This window comes from Thunnus maccoyii, chromosome 18 (genome assembly GCF_910596095.1).
Source record: "Thunnus maccoyii chromosome 18, fThuMac1.1, whole genome shotgun sequence".
In the NCBI taxonomy this organism is placed as follows: Eukaryota; Metazoa; Chordata; class Actinopteri; order Scombriformes; family Scombridae; genus Thunnus; species Thunnus maccoyii.
The window spans coordinates 15,901,902-15,926,905 of NC_056550.1; the positions used below are offsets into that span (position 1 = coordinate 15,901,902).

Sequence of the window (25,004 nt, forward strand, 5' to 3'; positions counted from 1 at the left end):
TCCTCTGTAGACACACCAGCTCATCATAGAGAGAGCTGGAGACATTTTTACGGATGGTTGACCGTTCACCTCCCCTCTGTTATTTCCTGCCCAACATATCAGTGTCCTTCCCTGCCACTTCCTGCACATGAGTCGTCCCTCCGTCTCTCCTTTCCCTCCGTCTCTCCTTGAGCTGCTATTCACATATGGAGCTAAAGAAGCACATTTTGCGATCTCTCAAGGCAGACGGGCATATCATATTTCTCCAGCTGGTGACAAACAACCTCTCCTTCCCTTAACGGCCCCTTTGCTGGTCTGATGGCTAATGTCAATTATAGCAGTTGGAAATTGCCACCCCTTCTGTTGCAGGGTACACTTACTACACAGAGAGAAACAGCAGGTATGATGGCATAGTGACATCAGATGGCACGACTTCACTCCCTCTCACAGCAGTGGCACTACGAAGGCGGGAAATTGAGGAGATGGATGTTTCTGAAAAGCTGCCATTTTACCATCCTAAGTGCTAAAGATTTGACTTCAACAGGCGGTAAAATGAGAAATGTATATTCGTCAAATGGGTTGAGTAGTGTTGTTTAGCCTGTTTTTCACATGAGGGAAGTATTTATTTTATTGAAGGATTGTAGTAACTGTTTGATTCCTCCTTTGCATCTTTTATTATTTCTTTTCCTTCTTCTCTGGCCTCAAAACATTACTGTTTTATCTAAATACCTATCTGAATAAAATACAAAAACAAAAAGTATTTATAGTGGCCAATGCATGCTGCAAAGTCATTTTTATGAATATGTAGATAATTAATAAAGAACAAAAATAAAATCTGAGATTCCTTGTGCCAGGTTGGCTTTCTGCCCTCTGTGCTAAATTTTCTTTTCCTTAGCTGACTCAATAAAGAGAATATGTCTCGGCAGCCAAGATTGTGATTTGATTTGTAAACTGTTGTGTGTTGCATCAACCAACCTTTTTTTCAGTTTTTTACAGTTTCCCTACAAGAATCTTTCATGTAAACCTTCAGTTTATGAAGCTGTACATCCAGTCAATCTGGTTATGAAGGAAATAAAATTCCCTGGTCTGATGAATGGTTTCCTTTGCATGAGTAGTCTGGCGATTCCTATCAGTTTCATCTTCATCATCTAATCTGTTTTCAGCCCTGTTGTCAAGAGTTCATACAGCCAGAACATTTAACAGTCTGTACCAAACAAGCAGAACAGGCACCACAGTGGCTCAGTGGTCAGCACAGTTCGAACATCACCAGGGCCGACTGGGACCTTTTTATGTCAAATCTGCATGTTTTCCCCATGATGGTTTGGTGGCGGAGAAGTGAGCAAGCCTTCTAGGAATACTCCTGCTATTGACCAAGATGCTGGCCTCTGTGTCTGTACCCTGAAGTGTGGCTGCCCACTGCTCTATAATAGTTGTGGTGAGTCACATGCAGAAGACAATTTTCCCTAAAGGGATTAATAAAATATGACTTAACTCAACTAAATTGGTTGATAAAAGCCGTTCTTTTTTCAGTTTAATTAACTTGGGAGGTATGGTGCTCTGGGAAAAGAAATGTAAAGACTGGGCAGTGAATACTGACCCAGAACAGAGGAGATACGGCTCTCTTTCAATCTAGGGTTTCTAACACGGTCTTCATGCTAAAACTGAATACTGACAAACTAATTATGGTACATGTTGCTGGCTCTGACTGCCAAAGGAGTAAAGTCAAACCAGGTCACATTCAAAATCCTATATTCGTCCTCTTGTTGGGGACATTAGAGCCTAGTGGAGAGAGAAAGAGAGGGATGAAAAAAAGAGACTGGAGGTCTACCAGATGAATGGACAGTTGAATATTCTCATTGGTCCATAGAAAGAACATAGTTTTAAAAAACTGAAGCTCAGAGCTGACCGTGCTATCCCTCAAAGTCAATCTTCCCCATTCCTACTTCTCTCGTTTGTTCTGTTGTTTTTCTCTCCTCCTTTTTATTTATTCTCCAACAAAGCCGGAGGAGACCTTCATATCGCTTTGCCTGCTAAACCATCTGTCACACTGACTGATTTTGATGAAAATGTGGGTTAATGATGTCGCCACAAACAACACTGACATGAAACCCAGCATCTTGGCATTACAAAGCGGTATCATACAGCCAGTCATTGATTCATAATGATTGATGCATCAGATGTTACAGAGCACTGATTTAGCTCCAGCCTTTCTTTCATAAATCTATTCTGATGGGCCGAGGCAAAATTAATTAAATGAATAATTTCAACTAACCATGTTTGTTCAGCATGACATCTGTTGCACATATCCAATTATTCACAATCCCAAAATTGTCTTCACTGATATAGCATAGCATGTTTATGAAGGAATAATGATTTGTGTGGAAGTTAAGTATGAAAAAGACAGAGTGAGAGAATGAAATTGACAGAGATTGCTGGATGAAGTACAAAAACATTTCAGAGGCTTCAAAGTAGTAATAACAGCTGGAACAAACGAAGAACAACCAAAGGCAGCCTACCTGTATGTTGTCAAATGATGTTTTGTTGGTGACATCATACAGCAGAAGCAGAGCTGAAAGGAACAGAGACAAGTATTAGTGTGTCTTTTGAAATTCATGACTGCAAATTGTTTTATATTCACATAAAATGGTTTGGCGGAAAGCTCAGCAAATGTTTAATTTAATCTTTCGCACTGATGTCTCAATTCTCTTTATAATTGAATTATGATTATGATTACTGAGTTCGTTTTCACCCTGGGCACGCTGGCAGGGCTGAATAATCCATGCTCTCTCTCTTGCCTGACAAAGTCCACTAACACATTTAGGCAGGACTGGAACAAGAGGATATTAGTGTTTTTTTTTCTTAAAAAAAAAGTACTCAAAATGATTAATTATCAAAATAGTTGACAATTTTCTGTCAACTAATCGTTGCAGCTCTAAACAGCAAAAACGGACAAAAATGATACATGTGAATACTAACAAAGACAATAGCATAATGAGGGAATTAAAAAAAAAAAAAGGTGCGCAGTCAGCCAAACCACCTAAAAACCAGAGTTCAAGATAATAAACAGATGAGCTTGAGTCAGTAAAGATGTGTAGTAGCATACAGGAGAGGCTAACATGTAATACAGTAGGAATACAGTAACATTTTGGAAGTTATGTTTTTTACACTGTTGAGTTTACAAAGCACCTTATTGCTAGCTCCTGCAGTGTTAGCTGTAACATGATAATCTTTAGGTTATTTATTCACCAGCATCAGCCACGCCTTTCTTATTTAAACTTTCTCAAATACACAACGTCACACTATATTAAATATTTTGTATAAGCAGTTCCACTTCTAATTTAGTCTTCAGATGACCTTAATTGAATAATGAAATTAGAGTACTGCCTTATTCTGGCAAAGATATACATATAGCATGTATGTGTGTAATCAACTTAACAGCATGAACGATGCTGAAAATGAGAAAAGAGACTGAAAGGGCCTTCTGAACTGCGGAGATGCATCAGTCCATGTCCCCATATCCATCTATGGAGCAGCTCGCCCAGGGAGAGCGCAGGTATTTGAGAAGCAGCGAGGGGCTGTGCAGCTGAGAAAGGAGGTGGTCCAAGAGAGATGAACTTAATGGACACTGACAGCTGTGTAATAAAACTGAGTTCTGCCTTTGTCCTGGAGGTGTTTCTCACTCTTTTGCTATCTGTTATCACTCAATGGTTGAAATCAGGACACAGAAAATCATAAACTGTGTGTGTGCCCGTGCAGATTCATGCATGTATTTCTGGATTAAGCATCCTTTCCAAAAGCTGTTCTCTATTCATAATTTTTTCCAGTATCTGTAAAGGTCAGCGTCAATTGTTATTTATGAGAAGTTAACCAAATCAGTTGTGTGTGTTTTCTTTTAAGCACCGGAAACAATGAGATTTATTGGCAAGTGGAACAGTGAAATTGAGGTTTGGATGAACAGAGACTGCGGGCGCAGAATACACAAAGATATGTTGAGATGAAAAAGAACAGAAATGAAAGGCAACACAAAGGAGAAAGAGCTTAATTGGCAAGACACTTTAAAGGAGAAAACAATGACATCGATGAGGAGGAAAGATAAAAACAAAGATGGAAGAACAGTGATGGGAATTGGAGAAAACTTCATCTTTTCTTCACATTCACACTCCAACATTTCATTTCCTTTATTTGAAAAGTTTTAATTTGTTGTCTTTGATGCATACATTTTACATAACTATTTTTACTAAATTTGTTTTTTTTTTTTTTTGTAGAGTATCTTATAAACTGGATTAAATTGTGGAGATTATAGATCAGTTTAGTATTCCAGCATCCAGTTCACTGGCTAAAGTATCTAATGAGATATCAGATGAAGACAGGGCAAACAAATCAAAGACCAAGTGAAAGTAAGAGATTGGAGGCTTCTGAATCCTACTTAATTTGGATTTGGAAGAAAATGCCTGAACAGAGAGCCTTCCATCAATCTGTGCAAATGAACAGTTGTGTGAAATTGCTGTGTAAAAGGAGACTTACGGGCTCTCATGATGTTGTTTCTGTTCTGACTCAGACATGGATGCTTTTGAGGGGTGAAATGTTTTGCAGCCTTTTGTTTTTCTCCAACAACCTTTCTGAGTAAAACTGTAATTTGCATTTATTCTTTGTGTTTTGTTTGGTTTCTTTTTATCATCACATTTTTTCCTCGTTGTAGTTTTATGTTTTTTTTTTATCACAGTATAGACAAATAAACTAAACCAAGATAAGCACATAAACTGTTGAAAACATCCTGAAAACTCAAACTACTGTAAATAATCACTGAATTTTTTTTCAAATGAGAAAATATCTGATGGCTGTCTACACTTCTTCTCCCACACAGCAGATACATTTTATATCCACCAACATCAAAAATAATCCTCTCTACAAGCCTATCTCACCGCGTCTCCTAACTCACAGACTCCCTCCACCCTCCCACACTCGTCAGCTCCCTGGAGGTACTGGCACTTTAGCTCTGGACTTTCTCTGCCTGCAGCATTGCTCTAGCCCCCAAAAGTTATGGCAGCAACAATTAACTCCATTCATCATAGTACGGTTTGGCTTCATGCAGGAATGTGTGTTTGCATGTCAAACATTGTGTGTGTGTAAATGGGTTTAAAGTCATGAAAGTGCGGCCGGCAGGCCTTTCCAAACAGAGCTAACTATGAATCCTTTAGTGTGTCATAATGTCACAGTCACTGGCTGAAACATCAATCTTATTGCATATAAATATAACAGTTACAGTAATCCACGGCTGACCGAAGTCTTTTAGGCAGAATTTGATTTGTAGCTGTTGGCGTCAAATATAGTGCAGCTTTCTGGCCTCATGTTATTGTCATTCATTATTTAAAGCTTGAGATGCGGTCAGACTTTGCAATTACTTTGTCAAAAGTGTGCATGGTGTGCGGTTGCTGTTAAGTTTTGTGTATTTACTTCAGTGACGGCTGGCGACTCAAAAAATTGAGAAGGACAGGAGGAAAACCAACATGGAGGAAAACCGTATGGATCACGGATCAACTACGATCCGTTACTCCACTAGTTAACACTTGTTATTCCAGTTACTTTAAGCTTATTACTCAATATACGGCTCAGCTTAAAACAAACTAAAGACACTGTCAGAAGCAAGCAGCCAGACCTCCTGCACACTAATCATACAACATCAACAGGTGTCTGAACAACCACTCAATTAAAAACAAATGAATGAGTGAGTCCAGACAGCTCACTGTAACTTCAACAAGCAAACTAACGTTACCCACAACACATTATATGACCTCTGCTGCATTCTTGTTAAGGAGATAAGAAACACAAAAAAAGCCACACAGAGATTTAACCATCAGAGATGAAATTAGCGGCCAAAGAGACAGAGAGAGAGAAGCTGTATCTGACTCACGTTATCTGACGTCTTCTTCTTTCTATCATGGAGATGAAGTATTCATGTCATAACGTCCATTTGTGACTGTTGGTCATCTTGTTTGTTAGTTAACAGAACTTTGTGGCTGCTGCTTAACCAGTCTGATATCATTAGCAACAATGACAAACAAGTTAACTCTCCTGGTTGTTTCTCCGGTTGCTTCTCTCTCCAGCCTCCCCGGCATCGTCCTGCTGCTGCTGCGCTGCCCAGTCCAGATCATTTCTCCCATTAGCTTAACAGTCCTTAACAGTCCTTCCATGGATGTATAAAGAGTCCTTCAGGCTGCTACAACAAGCCAGCTGTTGCATTGGCTAACGCAAGGAGCTATCTACTGCTGCTACTCTGCCTTACAGTGGAGAGAATGGAAGATGAAATCTGGAAACTATCATTGGACCAACTCGATGTCAATATTGCATTCTGGTTGTTGATTGGTGAGGGAGGACAGCCTCCCTTGGAGCGTCATTTTACGTGTCATGGCCAATCACAGATTAGCATGAAAAAAATGAAATACATTAAGTCCAATGTAAGAGATCCCGCCCTGCGGAGGACAGCAAGCACCCGTCCTCCTCTGTCCCCCACTCCACCTCCACCAATTGCCCCCCCCCCACCACTTCACACACTGCCCTTTCTCCTCCCGCCCTGCAGGTGTCGCTGTTGAAGCATTTTAAACAGAATTTCAATAATGGATTTTTTCCAAAGAAGAGAGAAAAAATACTTTATAAATAATACTGAGATTTGTAATGGTTTATTTCAACCAAATATTCTTTTTTATTTTTTGATCTCCCTTTTGCCTCTCAAAAAATAGAGGAGGATCAACCTCCTCTGCCTCTATGGACCAGCCTCCACTGATGTACTTCAACTGTACAGTACTGTTAAATAGAGATTAGTATTTGTGGTGTACCATAAAGTGCATTGCTTGCTTTTAGCACCATCCTCAGTTTTTGGTAAGTTTGAAATAATGGCCAGAGGTTGAGGGAAAATGAGAGTTTTTGGTTTCAGAGCAGAGACTAGAGGCTTGAATGAGAGTTTCAAAAAGCAGAAATCTTGGCATCAGGTGTGGTAATCATTAAAGAATAACTTAACGTCATCAGAAAATTTTGTTTTTGCTGACATGTGTAGTCAGCAAAGTGTATTCACCCTGACATCACTGTTGGGTGTGCTTGAAGACTTGAAACTTCATTGAATCAATGCCTTTCAATGTGGTGTTAAATTACTAGTAGTAATATTACTATTAAATTGCTAGTTATGCCTTTCAATCACCTTATCACACCTTTGAAGATATATCATGGTCATTATGTCCTATTGGCCAACAAAATCTTATTTTTTGCACCTTTAATATTCCTACATCCAGCCAAATTATATCACTTTCATATTCTGCTGTAAAACTAGCACCAATATCATATACAAAAAGAGAAAAAAAAAATTCACTTGAACATTGATTATTTTGTTTTTACCCTCTGCCAGACACGGCAGTTAAAGATTCATATAATTCAAAGCATAGCTTTGCCCAAGGTCGGCTGGCATTTCGCAGAGAAACTTTGATGTAGACCAATGTACAGTGCAGCTTCAAACAGGCAAAAAGTCACCAGGGCTTACTCTAAAACCTGCTAAGACTGCTTGTGTAACATGATCACTTCTCTGTTGGGATAAAAGGAAGACAAAAAGTCGACTTTGCAGACAAAGATTTTGTTTTCAGTGTTTTGGGGAATCACAGAGAAACTGACAGCCAAGAGTACGCACAGTATCAAGGTAAGCAGGCAGATCAAAATGTATGTACTTTTGTTTGAACATAACACTGAAAGCTGGGGAAAAATAGACTGTAACAGACCTTTTCGTACGACACTTCAGAGACTTCATAAGCTCACTGACAGTCTTATGCTGAAACAGGAGTTTGTTCAGGTTAGACAAAGTTGCAAGGAATTGTTCGGCAGCATTTATAGGCTTGGTATCTAGATGGGTATTGAAGTTATGAGTGGAGTGGGCTGTTATATTGCCGTTAGGACTCACAAAAGAAGTTTTTTGATGTTCTTCATTTACATGAGCTTGTCAAGTGTTTATGAATCCTACAAGGGCCACCGATAAAGTGGAATATTCAGATCTTATACAAAATCTCAAACCTTTTATTGTTTCTCCGGTAAAACCGAGGGGCTATTTCTTGTTCTTTTCTCACTCCAGCTCTTACAACAGACAGGTGAGAAGGTGATAAGCATTTAAAAAGGTCACGTCTCCAAGGATTAGTATGTGTGGATATTCTTGATGTAATACCCTGCTCTGTGGCATCAATAGTGCAACTGCCTGAATTTATCCAAGGATATACTTATCGCAGTAATGGAAAAGTAATTGTAAATCACTGACACTGAGATGTCTAAGACTACAATCCAAAAAGCTGAGAGATGTGGTTTTCAGTGGAAGATATGTTCCCAGGCATCGTGCCTGAAACTGGACCTGCTAAAAGTCCTCTGGGTTCCCCCTCCCTCCAGGAGACAGGGACAAATAAATTCTGCTATAATTATGCAGGCTAACCGCCAAACCATGACACGCATAATGAGGATAATACACAGACACAGATAATTTACACTCACTAAATCATGTATGCATGCGGTTGGTCACACACAAACACCCATATGCATGCACACACACAACCTGGCCCTGCTCAGTTGCATAAACTTAAATGGACTTAAGGAGAAATACACAATGAGACAGTAAAACTTCCTTTTGATCACACGGATCCTTGACTGCCCTGAGATTAACAGACAAAACCAGGTGATACATTCTCCGTACGTATGTGGGGACAAAATGACACCTACTGCAACAATGTATGAATATCAAGTACCAAAAAAGGAGCAAAGCCACGTTTGCCCCTCAGAGAAAAGTCAGGAAACTAAAGATAATATCCAGACTATGCAAGTCAATGCACGTCATGCTGTCACTGAATAACTTACTCTATAAAGATATTTAGCAGTCTGTGTGATTCGACAATATGGGCTAACATCATGCAAGAATGGTATTTACACTCCTGGTCCTGTATAATAGCCTCAGAGTCCTTGGCTTTTACTTGACAATACCAATTTGAACAAATGACTCCCAGGACATGGATGTGTATTTCACTATACATAGTGTTGCTAACAGATGCTGTATGTGTGTTTTACTTGGAATTCTCCAACCACAAACTCACTTGGATAGTGAAATAAAGATGAAGGATGACTAACTAAACCATAAGATATATTTCTTTTATTGCAAGAGCTGCAACACATTAGTCAATTAATTGATTGAGAGAAAATTAATCTGATTAATTTTTGTCATTTTTTATGGAAAAATGCCAAACATTTGCTGTTTGTAGCTTCTCAAATGTAAAAATTTGAAGCTTTTAAATGTCATAAGCCGTATTTACACCACATGAACTTTCCCCAGGGACAAAGAACCTTCTGAGGAACTCAGTTCCTCTACCTGTGGTTCCACCGGAGGGACCAGAGTCTAAATTAAGTTCCAAGGAGATTGTTTTACCCCCCAAAAGGTTCCTGTTGGGAGGGTAGTCTTTTCAAAATGTACAAGAACTTTGGGATTGGGGTTTGCAGGGATGACCCTCGCTGATTGGTCAAACATACACAGCGCAGCTACTTCAACTTGTGTGCTACTTCATTCATAAAACAAGGAAGTACTATAGTATTGATTTAAGACCAGTTCAGGATGAAGGGATGACATTTCTCTTCATTGCTAACATTAAAATTAAAGTGAGGCTTTGTTGTCGGCTTCCTGACTCATTCTAAAAAAGAGAGACAGCGTGGTGGTGGTCAAGCGAGCTAGAGACTGAATAAAGAGAGGGAGCAGCGGTAGCGAGAACAAAGCCAGTGAATGAGAGAAATAAAACTTTATTTTCTGATTGTTTCATGGTGGCTACATTGTAAAGCACAAATCCATCAAAAACTCAACAGAGGCTTTACTGTGGAGACAGATGAACTTAGTTTCCATTTCATTTTCCTCCTCTGCATTTCTTCTTTTCATTCATTCATGACATCCAACTCATACAGTAAATACAAATAACTCTGGTTTCAAAGTACCTGGAATGTTTGGTCCAAACGGGGCTATACATGATAGTTAACTGAATATTGTATTTTGGGCTTTAGACTATGGATCGGACAACCACTACACATTTGAATACGTCACCTTGGGCTGTAAGAAATCATAATGGGCATTTTTCACTATTTTCTGACATTTTATAGACAAAACAATTACTTGATTAATCGAGAAAATAACCAGCAGATTAATCGATAATGAAAATCATCATTAGTTGCAGCCCATTTGATTCAAGCAATTTCCTAAAAGCAGCTCTGCCTTGAATACTGGCTTTATGAAAAACCAATGGTATTTCCACTTACAGCTGTACACAAACACACACCCATCACTGAGGACTGATTACTGAGCATGAAAGTGTCCCATCAATCCTGAATGTGCTGTCCTTCTATCCAAGGAGAAGAGTTATAAAACCTCAGCACATAATAATATTCCACAGGTGAAAAAAGAAAAAATCCTGTATGCCTTTATACTAACAGGCCTGTGAATTATGTTAAGGATAAAAACTTTATATTCATGGCTCAATTTCACTGTACACATAGAAAAATACGGTGCATATGTTTTAGGGTTTCTTCCCCACCTGTCATAAAACACTCATGTAATCCACCACACCAATACCAAAACATCATTATCCACTGCTTATGCATCAAGTGGTAAATGAGCATGAAGGTGTAACACTAACACAGCACTGTCATAAGGCCATAATCTGCAAAGTGGGACACTGGCCTGACTGGCATGTAAAAGACCTGAGGGCGAACAGCAATTAGAGATCGCTTGTAACTAAGAATAGTAAACCCTCTATGGTATAACATTCATAAAAGAGTATACAGGTGTGAGTGTCTCACCATGGGCGTCACGGTAGTAGGCATGAGTGACACTACGGAACCGCTCCTGTCCGGCTGTGTCCCAGATCTGCAGAGAATGAGGGGAAGATAATCAGTGAACAGAGAGAGAGTTTTTTTTATCTTTTTAATAGCTTTTCTGTTTGCTCATAGAGCTCATTGTGAAGCCCTCCATTCAATTTACTTCTGTTATATCTGATAAGTCCTGAATATGGAAAAAGACACATTAATATTGAACAGTCCATAGTCTCATGAATTTGACACTGAAAAAGATCTATAATTAATGCTGCATTATTGATTTTTTGAATACTTAGGGGCAGCACAGTTAACTGTAAATAGAGAGCTGTAAGATATTATCACCATAGGTTTATTACCACCATACTACCACAATGAAGTTGTAAACTGTTAGCAAATGGTTGCCTGTTTGCACAAGCAGCTGACAAGAACTAACCTTAGCATTAATTTGGAGTAGTGTTAATGTCCACTTGATGAATAAGTCCTTTATGTTTATCGGAACTTTATTGCTGAATACAGTGAAACAGGGTTGATGAGATCAGTGAAACTGTAAAGTTGTGGGCTGTAGACCCAAAACAATGAGCTGAAAGACACTGAAATGTGCTGTAGAGCTGAGAGGAACTGCAGATGGGAAGGGTGATAATTCTCTGTAGGTTAGTCAATACAAGTGACCCTTTGTACATTACATGCAGTTATTTGATCCATGGTTAATATAAAAATATTGATTAGTGCAGCTCTAAGGTCAGAGCATCGTATATTTACAGTATAGTAAAAGGCCATTAATTACTAAGTTTTAATGCCTTTGCATTGCCCTGGTCATGATACTGAATATAAATCAGCTGTGGTCGATATTCACTCACCCCATTCTCTGACCACAGTGGAATAAGGCTAATTAAGTCCTTCTTTCCTTCCTTCTTTCTCATCAGACATCACTGTTTGGCTCTGATGGCAATTACATTTCCTTCTAACCCTAGAGAAGGCCTGTGCAGGTTGGCTGACACCATTACTTTTTTAAAATAAAAAAAACATTCCCCATTTTTTCAGCATTTTTTTCTGGACCCTCACCTGTTTGGATCCTTGTCATTCCCTTTGCATGCTAATCAATTTCTCTCTCTTTGACATGTCAGCTTTGATGGTTGACTCTGCCTCCTGATTATCCCCTGGGGCAACCATCCCCTCAGGATCCAAATGGCAATAATGAGGAATGGCAATTACAGGAGGAAAAATAACTCCAAATGAACACATCACAGAGCAGAGGATCACTCCACCAGTATCCTTCAGCCCCTAATTAAGATCATTATTACTTGCTCCGTTTGACAGAAATATCAACAATACTAAGTTGTTCTCAGCATAGATGCCATTTCTCATAACAGTGAATGAAGTGTGTAGTAGGGAAGAACTACTCAAAGTCAAATGGAAAGTATTCATGGAGATGGATAAAACATACAGTAACTATCTTTTAGGGGCTTTTTGTGCCAAGATCATTACTGTCTTCACAAAATAAGGCCACCAACAGAGCTTTACTTCATCTCACCATGTGTCAACTTAGAGCATTTAGCAAGAATAGCAGGGTTGAAAACAGGATAAATTAAAAAGTTCTTACCTGGAGCTTCACCTTGACTCCATCAATGTTCAGGACTTTATTCTGGAAATGAAAGCAAGAAATCATGAGTGATGGTGCCTAAATTTGGGTATTTTTTCAGCCAGCAATAACTCAGTAACCTAACTTGTGGTCAGACACCTGTCTGAACAGTCTCTTCCTCTCATCTACCAGCCATATTCTCCTCTCCCTTCCCTTCCCCTCTTCCTCCATCAATATTGCATGTTTCCACCTCACTTTGGCCCCTTTTGATGAAGCCTCGCCTCTTTCCTCCAGAGGATTAACCCTCTCTGCTCTCCTCACCTCTCTCCGTCTCTCCATCTTTGCAGAGACGTTCCTCTGATCTCGGCTTCGATCTGCTCTACCACAAAGCAGAGTGAAGCTTAACCAAGTGGATACGCAGTTTCTCGTGCAGGTCAGAGGTGGAGTCTGTCCTGAGTGTTGGGTGCACAAAGATTAAACAACAAGCCATCAAATTAACTTCAGTCTAAATGATGAAAGGCCTTGGCTCAAGTTAAAAGTATCTTGAACGAAAAGAAAAACAAGAAAGAAAATCACCAATTTAAAAAAGCACTGGCATTTAGGTGAATTTTGACAAGTTTAAAAAAAAATCTCAGTTGAGCTGGATAACCTGATAGTAAGAGGTAAAGTATTCCAAAGTTTAGAGGCAAACACAGCAAATGCTTGGTCTCCCTTCATCTTAAGTCCATCTTAAGGAACATCCAGAAGAGTATGGACTGACTGGTCCTTAAAACCCATTTGCACACCTGAACCATGAGAGGAAGTGACTCAGCAGACTCAGATACATCATCTTTGAGGCATCATCCTGTCTTGTGCCCTCTGTCCTTCACTTCATTGATCAACATCATTCTGGTTCCCACAACTAGAGGAGCATCACATCTTATTGATCTCCAGTATAAGACCAGTCTTTCATTTCCACTTCTTACAGAGGAAATTAAGGCTGTAACTAATGATTATTTCAATTAATTCAATAGATCTGCAGATTATTTTCTCAATTAACTGAATCATAATTTTGTTGTTTTGTTCAGTGCCTATGATGTGAATTCCTGGATATTACATGTTCATCAAAAGGCTGTGCTGGAAATTATAAATGAAAGTTCTGACAGCATTGGGAGTGAATTCAAGAGACTTATCACTTCCCAGTTACTGCAGTTACAGCAAGCGCACCTATACTAAACTGATATAACAGCCTACATGAGTCTCATGTTTTACCTGCAAGACTCGTATTTTAATGCTGTTGTTCATCGTTTGTGATGTGGAAATGTCAAAAGAAATAAAGAAAAGTTTGCGTCCTGGTATTTAGTTCAGTTATAAAATCCAAACGCACTCTCCTGTCGGCTGCTGACAGCGCTGCCACCCGGAGAGTCGATCACACTGGTGGTAGAGGAGGAGAAAGTAGAGACACTGCGATGTGTCTGTTTAAACAGGAGTTTAGCCGGCTTCACTGCATTTAACACCAGAGCTGAGAGCTGTCAGGCTGTCCTGTTTCCATCAGTTATGTATTTGGGTCATTTAGAGACAAGATTGTGAAAGTTTGCAGCCTGTCATGTTGTCACGCATATCCAGGGGGGTAATGTCAGTAAATTCAAGTAAAATAAAGACTTATCCCATGTGAATGTACCGCACGAAACGGTGTGCAACTTTATCACTCACTCACGTATGTGTAGGGCTGGCCCCACTGTTGCAGTCCAGCCAAAAATAGTGAGTTCCATTTAGGGCTGCAACTAATGATTCTTTTCATTATCTAATAATCTGTTAAATATTTTCTCGATTAATCAATTAGTTGTTTGGTCCATAAAGTGTCATAAAATGGTGAAAAATGAAAATCATGGTTTCCCAAAGCCCAAGGTGATGTCCTCAAATCTCTTGTTTTGTCCACAACCCAAAGATATTGAGTTTACTGTCATAGAAGACTAAAGAAACAAGAAAATATTCAGATTTGAGAAGCTGGAATCAGAGAATTTGGACATTTTTTTCTTCATATTTTCAAATAGTTGGCTATTAATTTAATAGTTGGCAACTAATCAATTAATTGACTAATTGTTGCAGCTATAGTCCCAACCCAACTATTAGTTCAAAACACAAAGAAGAGCAGAAAGAAGAGCACAATTGATTAATTTTCTGCCAATTGAATAATCAGTCACTAACTGTTTGAGATTCAGAGGAAATGCTATAAAATACATAAATGCCCTTATGAAAAAAACATTATTCTGTGCACATTGAACATGAAGAAGGGCTGACATGCTTAAAAGGCTCATGAAGCAGCCCCCCCTTATCTTTCCTGAATATTCACATCAACACATGTATTTCACCACATGCATTCCCATTTTCTGTGAGCTAGTGACTCCCATAGAAAAGAGAAGGTCGAGATATTCTCCGGTGACCCAAATGTAGGCCTCCTGGTACGCCGATGTGGATTACATCACCTGGTGCCACGGCAACGCTGAAAAGCCTCTTCCTATCATCATCCCCTCTGAGATGCTGACCTTCTAATTCCCTGATCCCCAAGGAGAAACAGAAGATATTCAACCCTGACAAGATGCTACTAATCTGCCAGCGGAGCACTTAGATAAAGATGCAGTCTTTGTTGAAGTGTTCAGCTGATTTACCTCCCTGAGAGTCACAAAGGAGGAATCTCATACATATTCACAGGCAAGGCGAGCTGCAAGCTAGTTTGTAAGCGTGCTCTGATAGGAATCAGAGTCTCAAAAGACTTTCTCCCTGTTGTTGTTGTCACTAAAAACAACTCACAATGTGCTTGGAGGCTTCATAAATATTTAGTGACCCAGAAAAAGAGGCTCATGATAGGATTTTAGGTGGTTAGTCAGGCTTGATTGATAATTATGTTGGATTTGTTAAGAGTAAATACTTGAAATCAGCCAGAGCAAGACATACTGAAAGACCTATTTATGAAGCACGAGCAGGATGAAAAGTATCTGAGCAGCTTATGACTGAGTCTACTGTGGTAACACGGGGAACTGAGGGATTTGTAGATAAAAGACTATCAACACTTACAGCAACACTTTACTTTCCAAACTTTCTAAAGCTTCACCATCTTTACAAGCTGACACTGCTTGGCTCTGTGTAGTTACAATTTACAGAGGGGGACGGCTCAGAAGCTTGCGCCACTTTTCAGGTCAATTTCATTCCCCAAGCTCCAGAAAACACCCTTCAAAACAGAACACATCTTCAAATACAAACTGCTCTACTTACCGGCCAGACACTGGATGTTCATCATTTAATGCCTATTTTTTTCCCCCAAAGGTACATGAGCGAGAGGGTACAGTCAGTACAGAATGACTGTTAACAGCACTTCACATGGATCATAAATTACAAATGTACAAGGAGCTTTCAGGGGGTCCAAAGAAGTGTGAGCCTATAAAACATTAAAGGCAGCGGCCTAAGGCAGAGAACTGGAGCCTAATGGCCACAAAAACGTTGTATATGAGACAAATTTGTAGCATTGATAAGAATAATGAGAAAGAGGCTATCTGGCAGTGTTCCTCAATGTACTTCCTTTTGTTCTGGAAACTCACTGGTGCATAATGGCTGCCTGGACTCAACACACACATCAGAAATCAAAGCTATGGGGGAAATTAAATAACTGAGGGCAGGGCAGTACGGAGAGGCAGCGCTCTGCTCTGCAGTCAACCCAACTCCCGCCTGTCAAGTTTTCTAAGTCATGCTGACACAGACATATGCACACACTCGCACATACCGTAGACACAAACACATTCAACCCCCAGCACCCTGCCTGCTACAAAGAGGCACACACGGCTGCTTTAAGCTAGTTTTTAAAGAAATTTGGTGATGATTATAATAAAAGACCACTCACATCACATCAATTAAAACTGACCCCTCGTTTTCTTCTTCTCTTTCTCTCTTTACTTCTCTTTATTCTGCATTGAATCTCAGCTCATAGCAGTCTTTGGCAATTTCCTGCAGTACAGTATAAAGGCATTGAAGCTTCAGCTAAGTTCAGATCATAATTAGCCAACAAATGATGTTCATTAAGTGGACATATAATTTGATGCCAGGAAATTGAATCAGCCAAACGAAGATGCTCTCAAGTACTTACCAAAGCAACAATTGTCACAGCTGTAAGTGAAATGCCAGTAGCTTACAGCCTGCATCCATGATGTTTTTTTTGCCATGTGTAGCCTATTGTTATTTGAGTGTAACTGTTAAATTATTATCATTATTTTTTATGATCTGAATATACGTGATGTTGATTCTTTTTATGTGGCATAAATGAAATAGACAACCTGTACCACCTCTGCAATTTAAGAGGCTGATTACAGACTTTTCTATCAGTTGTACATATTATTCTGTGATAACTACATAAGTTGCCTCCTCTCCTCTCCTCTCCTCTCCTCTCCTCTCCTCTCCTCTCCTCTCCTCACCTCTCCTCACCTCTCCTCACCTCTCCTCTCCTCTCCTCTCCTCTCCTCTCCTCTCCTCTCCTCTCCTGCTTTGTCAGCATTTTCAAATCACAAGACACTCTTTTACTCAATTAAAATGCACTGGATATTCTCCCGGAGACAGAGATAGCACAATAAATCACATTATACCAGACACACACATAATGCTACCTCTAGACACTGAAGGATTCAGTCATTGACGGCTAATATTTGCTGACTCAGCACAGTTAGCACAGAGGCCATAGCTCATGTAGTAACAATTATTTCACTTGGTGATAATTGCCTGTATACTCACTTTGTTGGAAAGCTAGGAAATAATTTGAATAAATGACTGAAAACACAAATATAATTGGATCTTGGGAGGATATGCAAAAGAAGAGGGTATTTGGTTCGTCAGTCACAGCTCTGACTGATGGAGCAAAGTCTGCTTCCTGAAAACACTCCTGACTGCTCAGTAATAGCTGGAACCTTCCTGTTATTGACTTTCTCACTTGGGTGAGCAGGTGAAGTTAAAAACAGAGACTAATTGAAAGAGCAGTGGGCCTTCGGACCCTTTCACACCAACATGCCCTGCTGCAAAAAGACAGGCTTCCTCATTCAGTTCTAAGGGAGAGGGAAAAGGGTCGGGAAAAATTGGTCCTACTTCTTCTTTGCATTGAAACTGTCAACACACACGCATTAGCTAAACGAATACATATGTACATGCAAGGGTGCATTTTAGGTAAAACACCTACTGTGTGTACCTTGTGGCATTGTGTTTACTATTTATCTGGCTGCCATGATAATTTTCCAGAACTATGCTCCAGGGTGTATAAATCATTCAAATTTGACTTCCAGGGATCTGTTCCCCAAAGCAGGATTTCTACAGTACCTGGATAAAAGTGTGAAACTTAAAAGATATATTTTTACACCAGTCCATGTTTCAGGTTAAAGCTGCTTCTCTGAACAAGTTTGTATTTGATCTTTTACCTGTAACCTGTAGCAACACCGTCGCTCACACCAACGCAGACCTTTGCTGTGTACCCGTAGGCAGTACATACACATGTGCACACACACTCACACAGACAGCATTTTGTGATCACATATCCATTATTAAGTTGAATGCTGTGAGAGGGCTGCCTTGACCTCTCTGAAGTGCTTGCCCAGGATCTTTTCACACACTGGCATGATACAAATCAAAATGGCAACACAGCAGTATATAGTGTGTTTGTTGTGACCATGTGTGGTGGTGAATAATCTTCTGTGGCTTAATCAGAGGACAAAGCAGGCTGTAGGGCAAGCTGTTGGCTGGAACTCTGGTCTGTCCATCAATTTAAAAAAAAATAAATACATTTTTTTCAGTTTTCCTTCCTGGTGTGCAACACAAAATGCAGTATACAGTACGTCTTGCACTATAAAGAAATACACAGTGCATGCAAAAACAGCTACTATAAGCATGGCCAAATACAAAGCCTCGTCCTCTCTCTCCTCTGCCCTCCCTCTCATTTTTCTCAGAGGCACATTTATTTATTTTGGTCCAATATCATCACAAACTTGGAGAGGAATATCTGCCAACGCTCAGATGCTGTTTTTCTCAAATGCTGAAGCACATTTCCTGAAATTATGCACACTTTTCTTGAAACTATAAACACAAAAGAAAAAAAACAAAACAAAACACATTAACTTGTGCAAACCTCAAACTTAAAGCGTAGCACTCCATCAAAAACACAGTCTCTTCCATCTGAATCAAATGTTGCTTTCAGATGGCACACAGAAGCCATCAAATACACAGACTGTAGACTACTTATGATTCAAAACACTAAAGGAATATTCAGTAAAGCCACTATAAATTATACAGGTGTGCAGGGGCAACAACTGTAAACAACAAAGAACAGTATATTAAAAAGAAAAACACCACTCCTTCATCTTCAACAGCATCCTCTGTCACAGAAGTCTGTTTATATCACATGTGATGTAAACTCTGACCAGGCCTCAGGGGAATCCATCCCTGGATAGACTCGACTGAAATGTCCCAACTAGTGCATCACACCTGGGGAATTGACTGTTAATTGAATTCAGGGTGTGATTACTGTATTGACTGCTAATGTTTACATAACAAGCAATTTGTGCAAACAGTGGTGTATAACGGTATTTCAGTTTTTGCATAAAATGTTAAAACAAAAATAACAAATTAGCATCATATGTGCAAATGTGTTATAGTTTTTTGGGAGCTCAATCTTCTTTGGGTAGCCGATTAAATGGTTTCAGTGTTTTTTTTTCAGTTGTAGTGGGTAACAGAAAAAGATATTCTCCATTTTCCCATCTGCTAGTTTTGGCACCTGATCAATGACTTTTGTAGTTGCAGCTGTGAAATTAGTTTGTGAGAGGTTATTTGAATAAATAACTCAGATATAAAAAGGAAACGGCACACATTTTCTGTTTCATAACTGACAAAATCAGATTATAGCTAAGTCTCTAATATCATTACTTATAATTAAAAGCATGTTCAAATCTGCGGGATAGTCATTCCATTCACATTATCGTTTTGGCCCGCTTCTATCTTCTGTTCCTCTGCATCTCTGTTGTCTCTTTTAGTTTTATATTTCTTTACCATCTCTCATCAGCTTCCTCCGGCAATGCTACCATGTTCCAACAATTCACTTCCCACCTCTCTTGCCACGGTTAAATATTCATGCTGCTCCTCAGGGCTTGCCTCTCTACATCCCAGTGACATTAGGGCAGCAGGTGGCAAAGCTGCTTTTCATTAATTACAAACACCTCCCTAGGCAGAAGTCAACCCCTACCCAACACACACACACACCCACACACACACACACACACACACACACACAGAAGTTTATACATGCACGCACACACAAACTTGGGCAAACAAAGTTATCTAAGTTAAAGCTGAATGCTTGACAACTTTTAATTTAACAACAGTTAGAGGGTGTGCTTTTCATGCCTTTTTTCATATCAACACAACAAAACAGCTCATCCCTATTTTTATAGTACTAGACACAAAAGAAAGACTGAAAAAAATGGCTTTAAGGTAATGCAACTTCATAAACAAACATATTGCGTTTCTGCCTCACATTGTAGCTCTTGCTTCATCTTAATTCAATTCATTTTTCAAGCAGAGAAAAAAAACAAAAAAACATTACTGCCACTTGCTGGCATGATTACGTTTGGCACTTTAATTGCACCCACTCAGAAAAGGCAGGCAGTCAGGCAGGCTGGCAGGCAGGAGAGTGGATAATGGAGAAATCAGTCAACCATCTCTCCACCAGCTATAAAGAAGGTATAGAAACTGGAAACAAGTGAAAGACAGATGCATAAAGAGCGTCACCAGTGAGACGATGGATTGTCAGTGACATCCACATTGACAGAGGAAGTATCAAAGAGGAACGGAAGCTTTCAGCAAAGGAGACATAATCATCAAGTCACAGCTTGATTTTTATGATGGGTCCGTTATCGTCCTCTCATATGCCAGAGCTGCCTCTTTCCCTGCTGTCTTATTTTCCATCTCTTTTCATACTTGCTCTTTCTCTTTACAATGTGCACAACAGAGACACACAGACTCATATGGCATCTGCAGCTTTTAGAGAGGCGGGTCCAACTTATTAAATCCTTACTAGAACTAAATTTAAAACCTTAAAATAAAGGTTTTATTGTTCCATGAGGAGAAATTTGCTGGTTGTAAAAAAACTTGGACAACAGAGATTTCAAATGGTATTAAGGGTCAGGAATTATGATGTATACTAACCCCTGTATTAGTTTTAAAGTCAACATGCAGTGCTATAAATCATAGACAGGCATGAATAACTGCATTAATAACTCTAATTTGTATATGTATTTAAAAGATACAGTTCTTTAAAGTCCTACATTTTATTCAATTTACAGCAAGACTACAGGCAAACACAAACATGCAGTCACACGTCTTCCACACTCATCCCCAATATAAATGAAGAGATGAATCATTGGATCGGCCTTTTGTCAATAGTGAGAGGGACTCAAACACACAGCTCCATAAGCATTCTTCAACTTGTCAAAGCAGCAACCTCAACCTTTCTACTTCTGTCATCAGCTTTGTTTTGACTCCTGCTGATCTACTCTCTCAACTGTGATTCTAAAGAGAAAAAAAAAGCTCTACAATCAACTGTGTTTTTGTTGAAAAGGAAAATCAACCGCTGGGTGTTTATTACCTTGTGAGGCAGCTGGATCTGTGAGATTACGGCATCACAAGACCAAGCGAGAATCCATTTTGTCAGGCTTCAAGTTATGCGCTTGTGTATGAACCCCTGGTGATGCGGACCGATCAGTGTCCTATGAAAATTCAGCCCGTTCTCACTCCCAACTCATCACATATCGAAGCTTGGTCAGGACCCCGTGGCATCACTTCTTAACGCATTGGGTACCCCTTTAGCATCATTTTTTAACGTGCAGGGTAGTCCATTAGACTTCTGTTGAGCTCCCACAACATCTGAAATAGACGCTATGAGACCGATGACATCTATATTAGGTGACAAATTCCAGCCTGGTCGCCAGAAAAAAACGTTGGAATTGTACGTTTCTGTAAACCATAGATCTGAATATGTACACTTCAACACCTGTAATACGTAGCATATTAACATTTCAACAATACCTATCATATCAACATTTCTGAAGTGACGTACTTCACATGACATCTATATAAGCTGACTTACTTTCTTATTAGGAGGTGGAGGGGTCGGTGGATGGCTTGTAATGTTGTTGGCAGAAAGTTGGAAATCAGCACAGAGCACGGTTTGAGACCACCTTAACATTTTTGTTTTAATTTTTATTTGAACCCAAACCATGATCTTTCCCGAACCCTAACCAAGTGGTTTTTGTGCCTAAAACTAACCAGACCTTAACCACCGCGTTGTCACACCATAAAATATAATTATTTTTTAACAGTGACAGTAACAGTGTGATACAACGCGTTAAAAAGTGATGCTACGGGGTCCTGACCAAGCTTTGATATGTGACGAGTTGGGAGTGAGAATGTGTTGGAAAATTCTTGCGAATCCAGCTGCCTCACAAGGTAAGACAGTGATAGACAGACGATTCATCCAATGACTTGCCAAGTATTTTTGGAAAGTGCCTGCCCTTTTCCAAACAGTTCCCAAGGAGGACTTCTCAGATGGTTCTGTATAACAAACCATCTGGCGAGTCAGGTTAGGGTGTTTAACCATACAGCTAAAACAAAATTAAATGCATCTAGTTTCTGCCTCCAACTGAGTCGCAGTAATTATGCGATGACTAACGTCCACTTGTTGCGTGAGTCACTCTCAGAAACATGCTGTCTGGCGATGATGACCTCATGCTCCTCTGAACAAAGAGCTTTTCAGCCATAACACTTCAAAATGCAGCGTATACATCAAATGTCAGCTATGATGATTGTTCAGAGACGACAGAGGTCAAAAACAACCTACAGTAAGTGTCTAGGGGTGTGCAATTTAATATGAACACACACACACACACACACATTGAGTCTTTTCCAGTCAGAGACGAAAAAGTAAAGAGAAAGTGATTCATGTCATGCTTGTCGTCATTTAATCTATTTTAGAGCGCCATCGTGAAGGATGGACCTGCTTATGAGTCAATGGTGCATGAGTGTCTGTATATGAATGTGTTGTGTGTGTGTGTGTTTGAGTTCCACAAACAACCACATTTCAGTAAACAGCATGCACTAAGTTATCAGCATGTTTCTTATTTTTTTAATCCTCTTCAACACTATGCGGTGAAGCAAATAACTTCTGAGCTTTACAGAGAAACTGCCAGCATTCGAACACACCGCCTGCATCCCAAAACATGGTGAACTCGTAAGTTGACTGTGCGTGTTTTCACAAGAATGTTTTTTGCCAGCAGTGATGCAAGAGAGACAATGTCTGACAACAGTCTGAAGAGGGACACAGAAAAAGAAGAGACAGATGCATAACAAGAGCTGCTGGCTCTCCCCTGGTTCATTAACAGTCTGCACATCTGTTGAGCATTGTTATCAGTGTGAGTTATTGTGTGTGTATGTGTGTGTATGTTGGTGACAGCAAATGTGCCGCTGAATGTGTGACTGAATGAAACTGAACGGAAACTACACTGAACTACACCGGTATTAACACCACTATCTCACTTAATGATTTAACACAAGCAAGACATACAGCCATCCCCCCCCCATCGATAGAGATTTATTTTTCATATGAGACATTTAATGTTTAATGCCCTCACCTTGCAAATATAATTTTGCACACATACACAGTTCCTGGAGCCACAGCCAATTCTTTTTCAGTTTTAATGTACGTATACTTTATCCCAGTGTGTTTTCCCCAATAGCCTCCTTATCTCCTTGGAAAAGCAATCAAAATGAAATAACGTCGCTTTCTCTTTCTCATCCCTGTCCAGCTGTGGGCTCAGCTAAGATCAGCAAATTGACTATCTAACACATTTTTAGCCCATTTAACTACTAAGCTGTTTTCAATGTTATTGGCCACACAATAAGAGCTTCCACTGGTACCAGGAAACACTGTTTATTGGAGGATGACCAAACCACAGAAAATACAACCTTCATGATAAATCACATGTCTAGGTGCGGTGATTGGCTTGGCATTATGGGGGTCAGAGGTCAGGCAAGAAATCAATATTTACAGCTTCAATTTCAGTTGGTATGACCAAGAACATCAACAATGGTGGAGCAATATGGAGATATAGCATCAAACACAGACTTGTATTGCCTCTTTGACCATAAAATGTATCACTAACTTTGCAGATTTTCTCATAGGAAAGGAAAATGAGTAAAATGGCAAATGTAAAAGCACTCATGAAGAACATGATTTGAGACCAATCTATACTGTATTTTAGGCTGATACTAATATTGATATCTATTACATCTATATATATGTAAGCCTTTACTCAAACATTATAGATTTTTAAGACTTGTGATCAAGATACATAGCTACTGAGTGGGAAATTTATATCAATACTAAAAAAAACTACATAATACATCTACAAAATGTCAAATGTAGGTCAAGACTCAAATATGCTGCTAAAAAAAAATCAAAACTATAAAAACAATAATGCATTTGGAATAAGAAATATTTTATAGTTAGGATAGTTTGTCACCAATACCTAAATGATCATTATAACTGATTAGTTTACCTGTACTCTTTTTTTTTTCATTAATGTGATGTAAGCTACAGCTGCACTTTTTCTAACCCTTGTGAATGTCTACGGATTGATACCCAATCCAAACCACCCTTTCGAAACATATCTTTGGTGTTTCTGTACTGCAATCCCTTGTTACTTGTCTGATACCAGTATATCTGTGGTTATTTAAAATCTGACGAAAAAATCCAGTGGGCATTGCTTGAATTCCTAATATCATCTGCAGACCTTTATTTACATGGAGCGAGTGCGGATTTCACAGCTGCTCTGATGTGTCATTAGATCAGGAAGTATCTTTTCCCACTATCTCCACTGTGGTGACAGATCCGCACAAACTCACAGCTAAATTAAAATCTCCCCAGTAGATGAGATACATGGAAAGAGGCTGTTACCTTCTTCTATATGTATATATATCATATGTCCTTTCAGGTGACTGGGGTCTTCATTACAGCACGATATATGCAGGAACATTCTCAACACTTTCAACTCCTCATTATATTTTCAAAGACGTGCAACATGTGCAGCAAGTGTGTTCAGTGTGTATTGGTGTGTGTTGTCCCTTTGCCAGCTTCATGGTTCCTCTCTGGTTATTAGACTGTAAGATTTGCAGCTGATTCCGCGCCTCTGTGACTCGATTAACCTGTCCTGCCACCTCTCTGCTGCTGCCACTGTCTCATCTCTGGAACACTGCCATCCTCTCTGCTATGTAAATGCACACACATACACACACACAGTCTTATCAAGACAATCTTCTGCACTGCCTGCATAATAAGAGTGTTTGAATTATTCAACAGTCTATTCTGTTATTATTATTATTATTATCATTCTCTCTATTAAACAAGGACCATGCACAAAAAACATTAATCTCAAAATGAGAAGAGATGACTTATGCCAGATTTAGCTATTTAGTTAATTTCCATCTGCAGTCCCTGGGCAGGTACACACAGAACAATCACCAGACACTA

The 25,004-nt window shown here is 39.4% G+C and overlaps 1 protein-coding gene across 3 annotated transcripts in view; it reads right to left on the minus strand.

The window, feature by feature from the left end:
* Positions 1–25,004, minus strand: part of LOC121884808 (ras-related protein Rab-26-like) — a 56,120-nt gene that overhangs the window by 19,879 nt on the left and 11,237 nt on the right. Inside the window, exons 3-7 of one of the 3 annotated variants that reach the window (XM_042393819.1) lie at positions 12,743–12,868; positions 12,443–12,484; positions 10,828–10,894; positions 2,496–2,548; positions 1,481–1,758 (exon numbers count right to left, since the gene is read on the minus strand). In XM_042393819.1, the coding sequence (XP_042249753.1) occupies positions 1,726–1,758; positions 2,496–2,548; positions 10,828–10,894; positions 12,443–12,484; positions 12,743–12,868 (321 nt within the window). In that variant the 3' untranslated portion in view covers positions 1,481–1,725. Of the gene's footprint in view, positions 1–1,480; positions 1,759–2,495; positions 2,549–10,827; positions 10,895–12,442; positions 12,485–12,742; positions 12,869–25,004 lie in introns of those variants that run through there. The other 2 variants (XM_042393817.1, XM_042393818.1) reach the window with 2 other exon arrangements.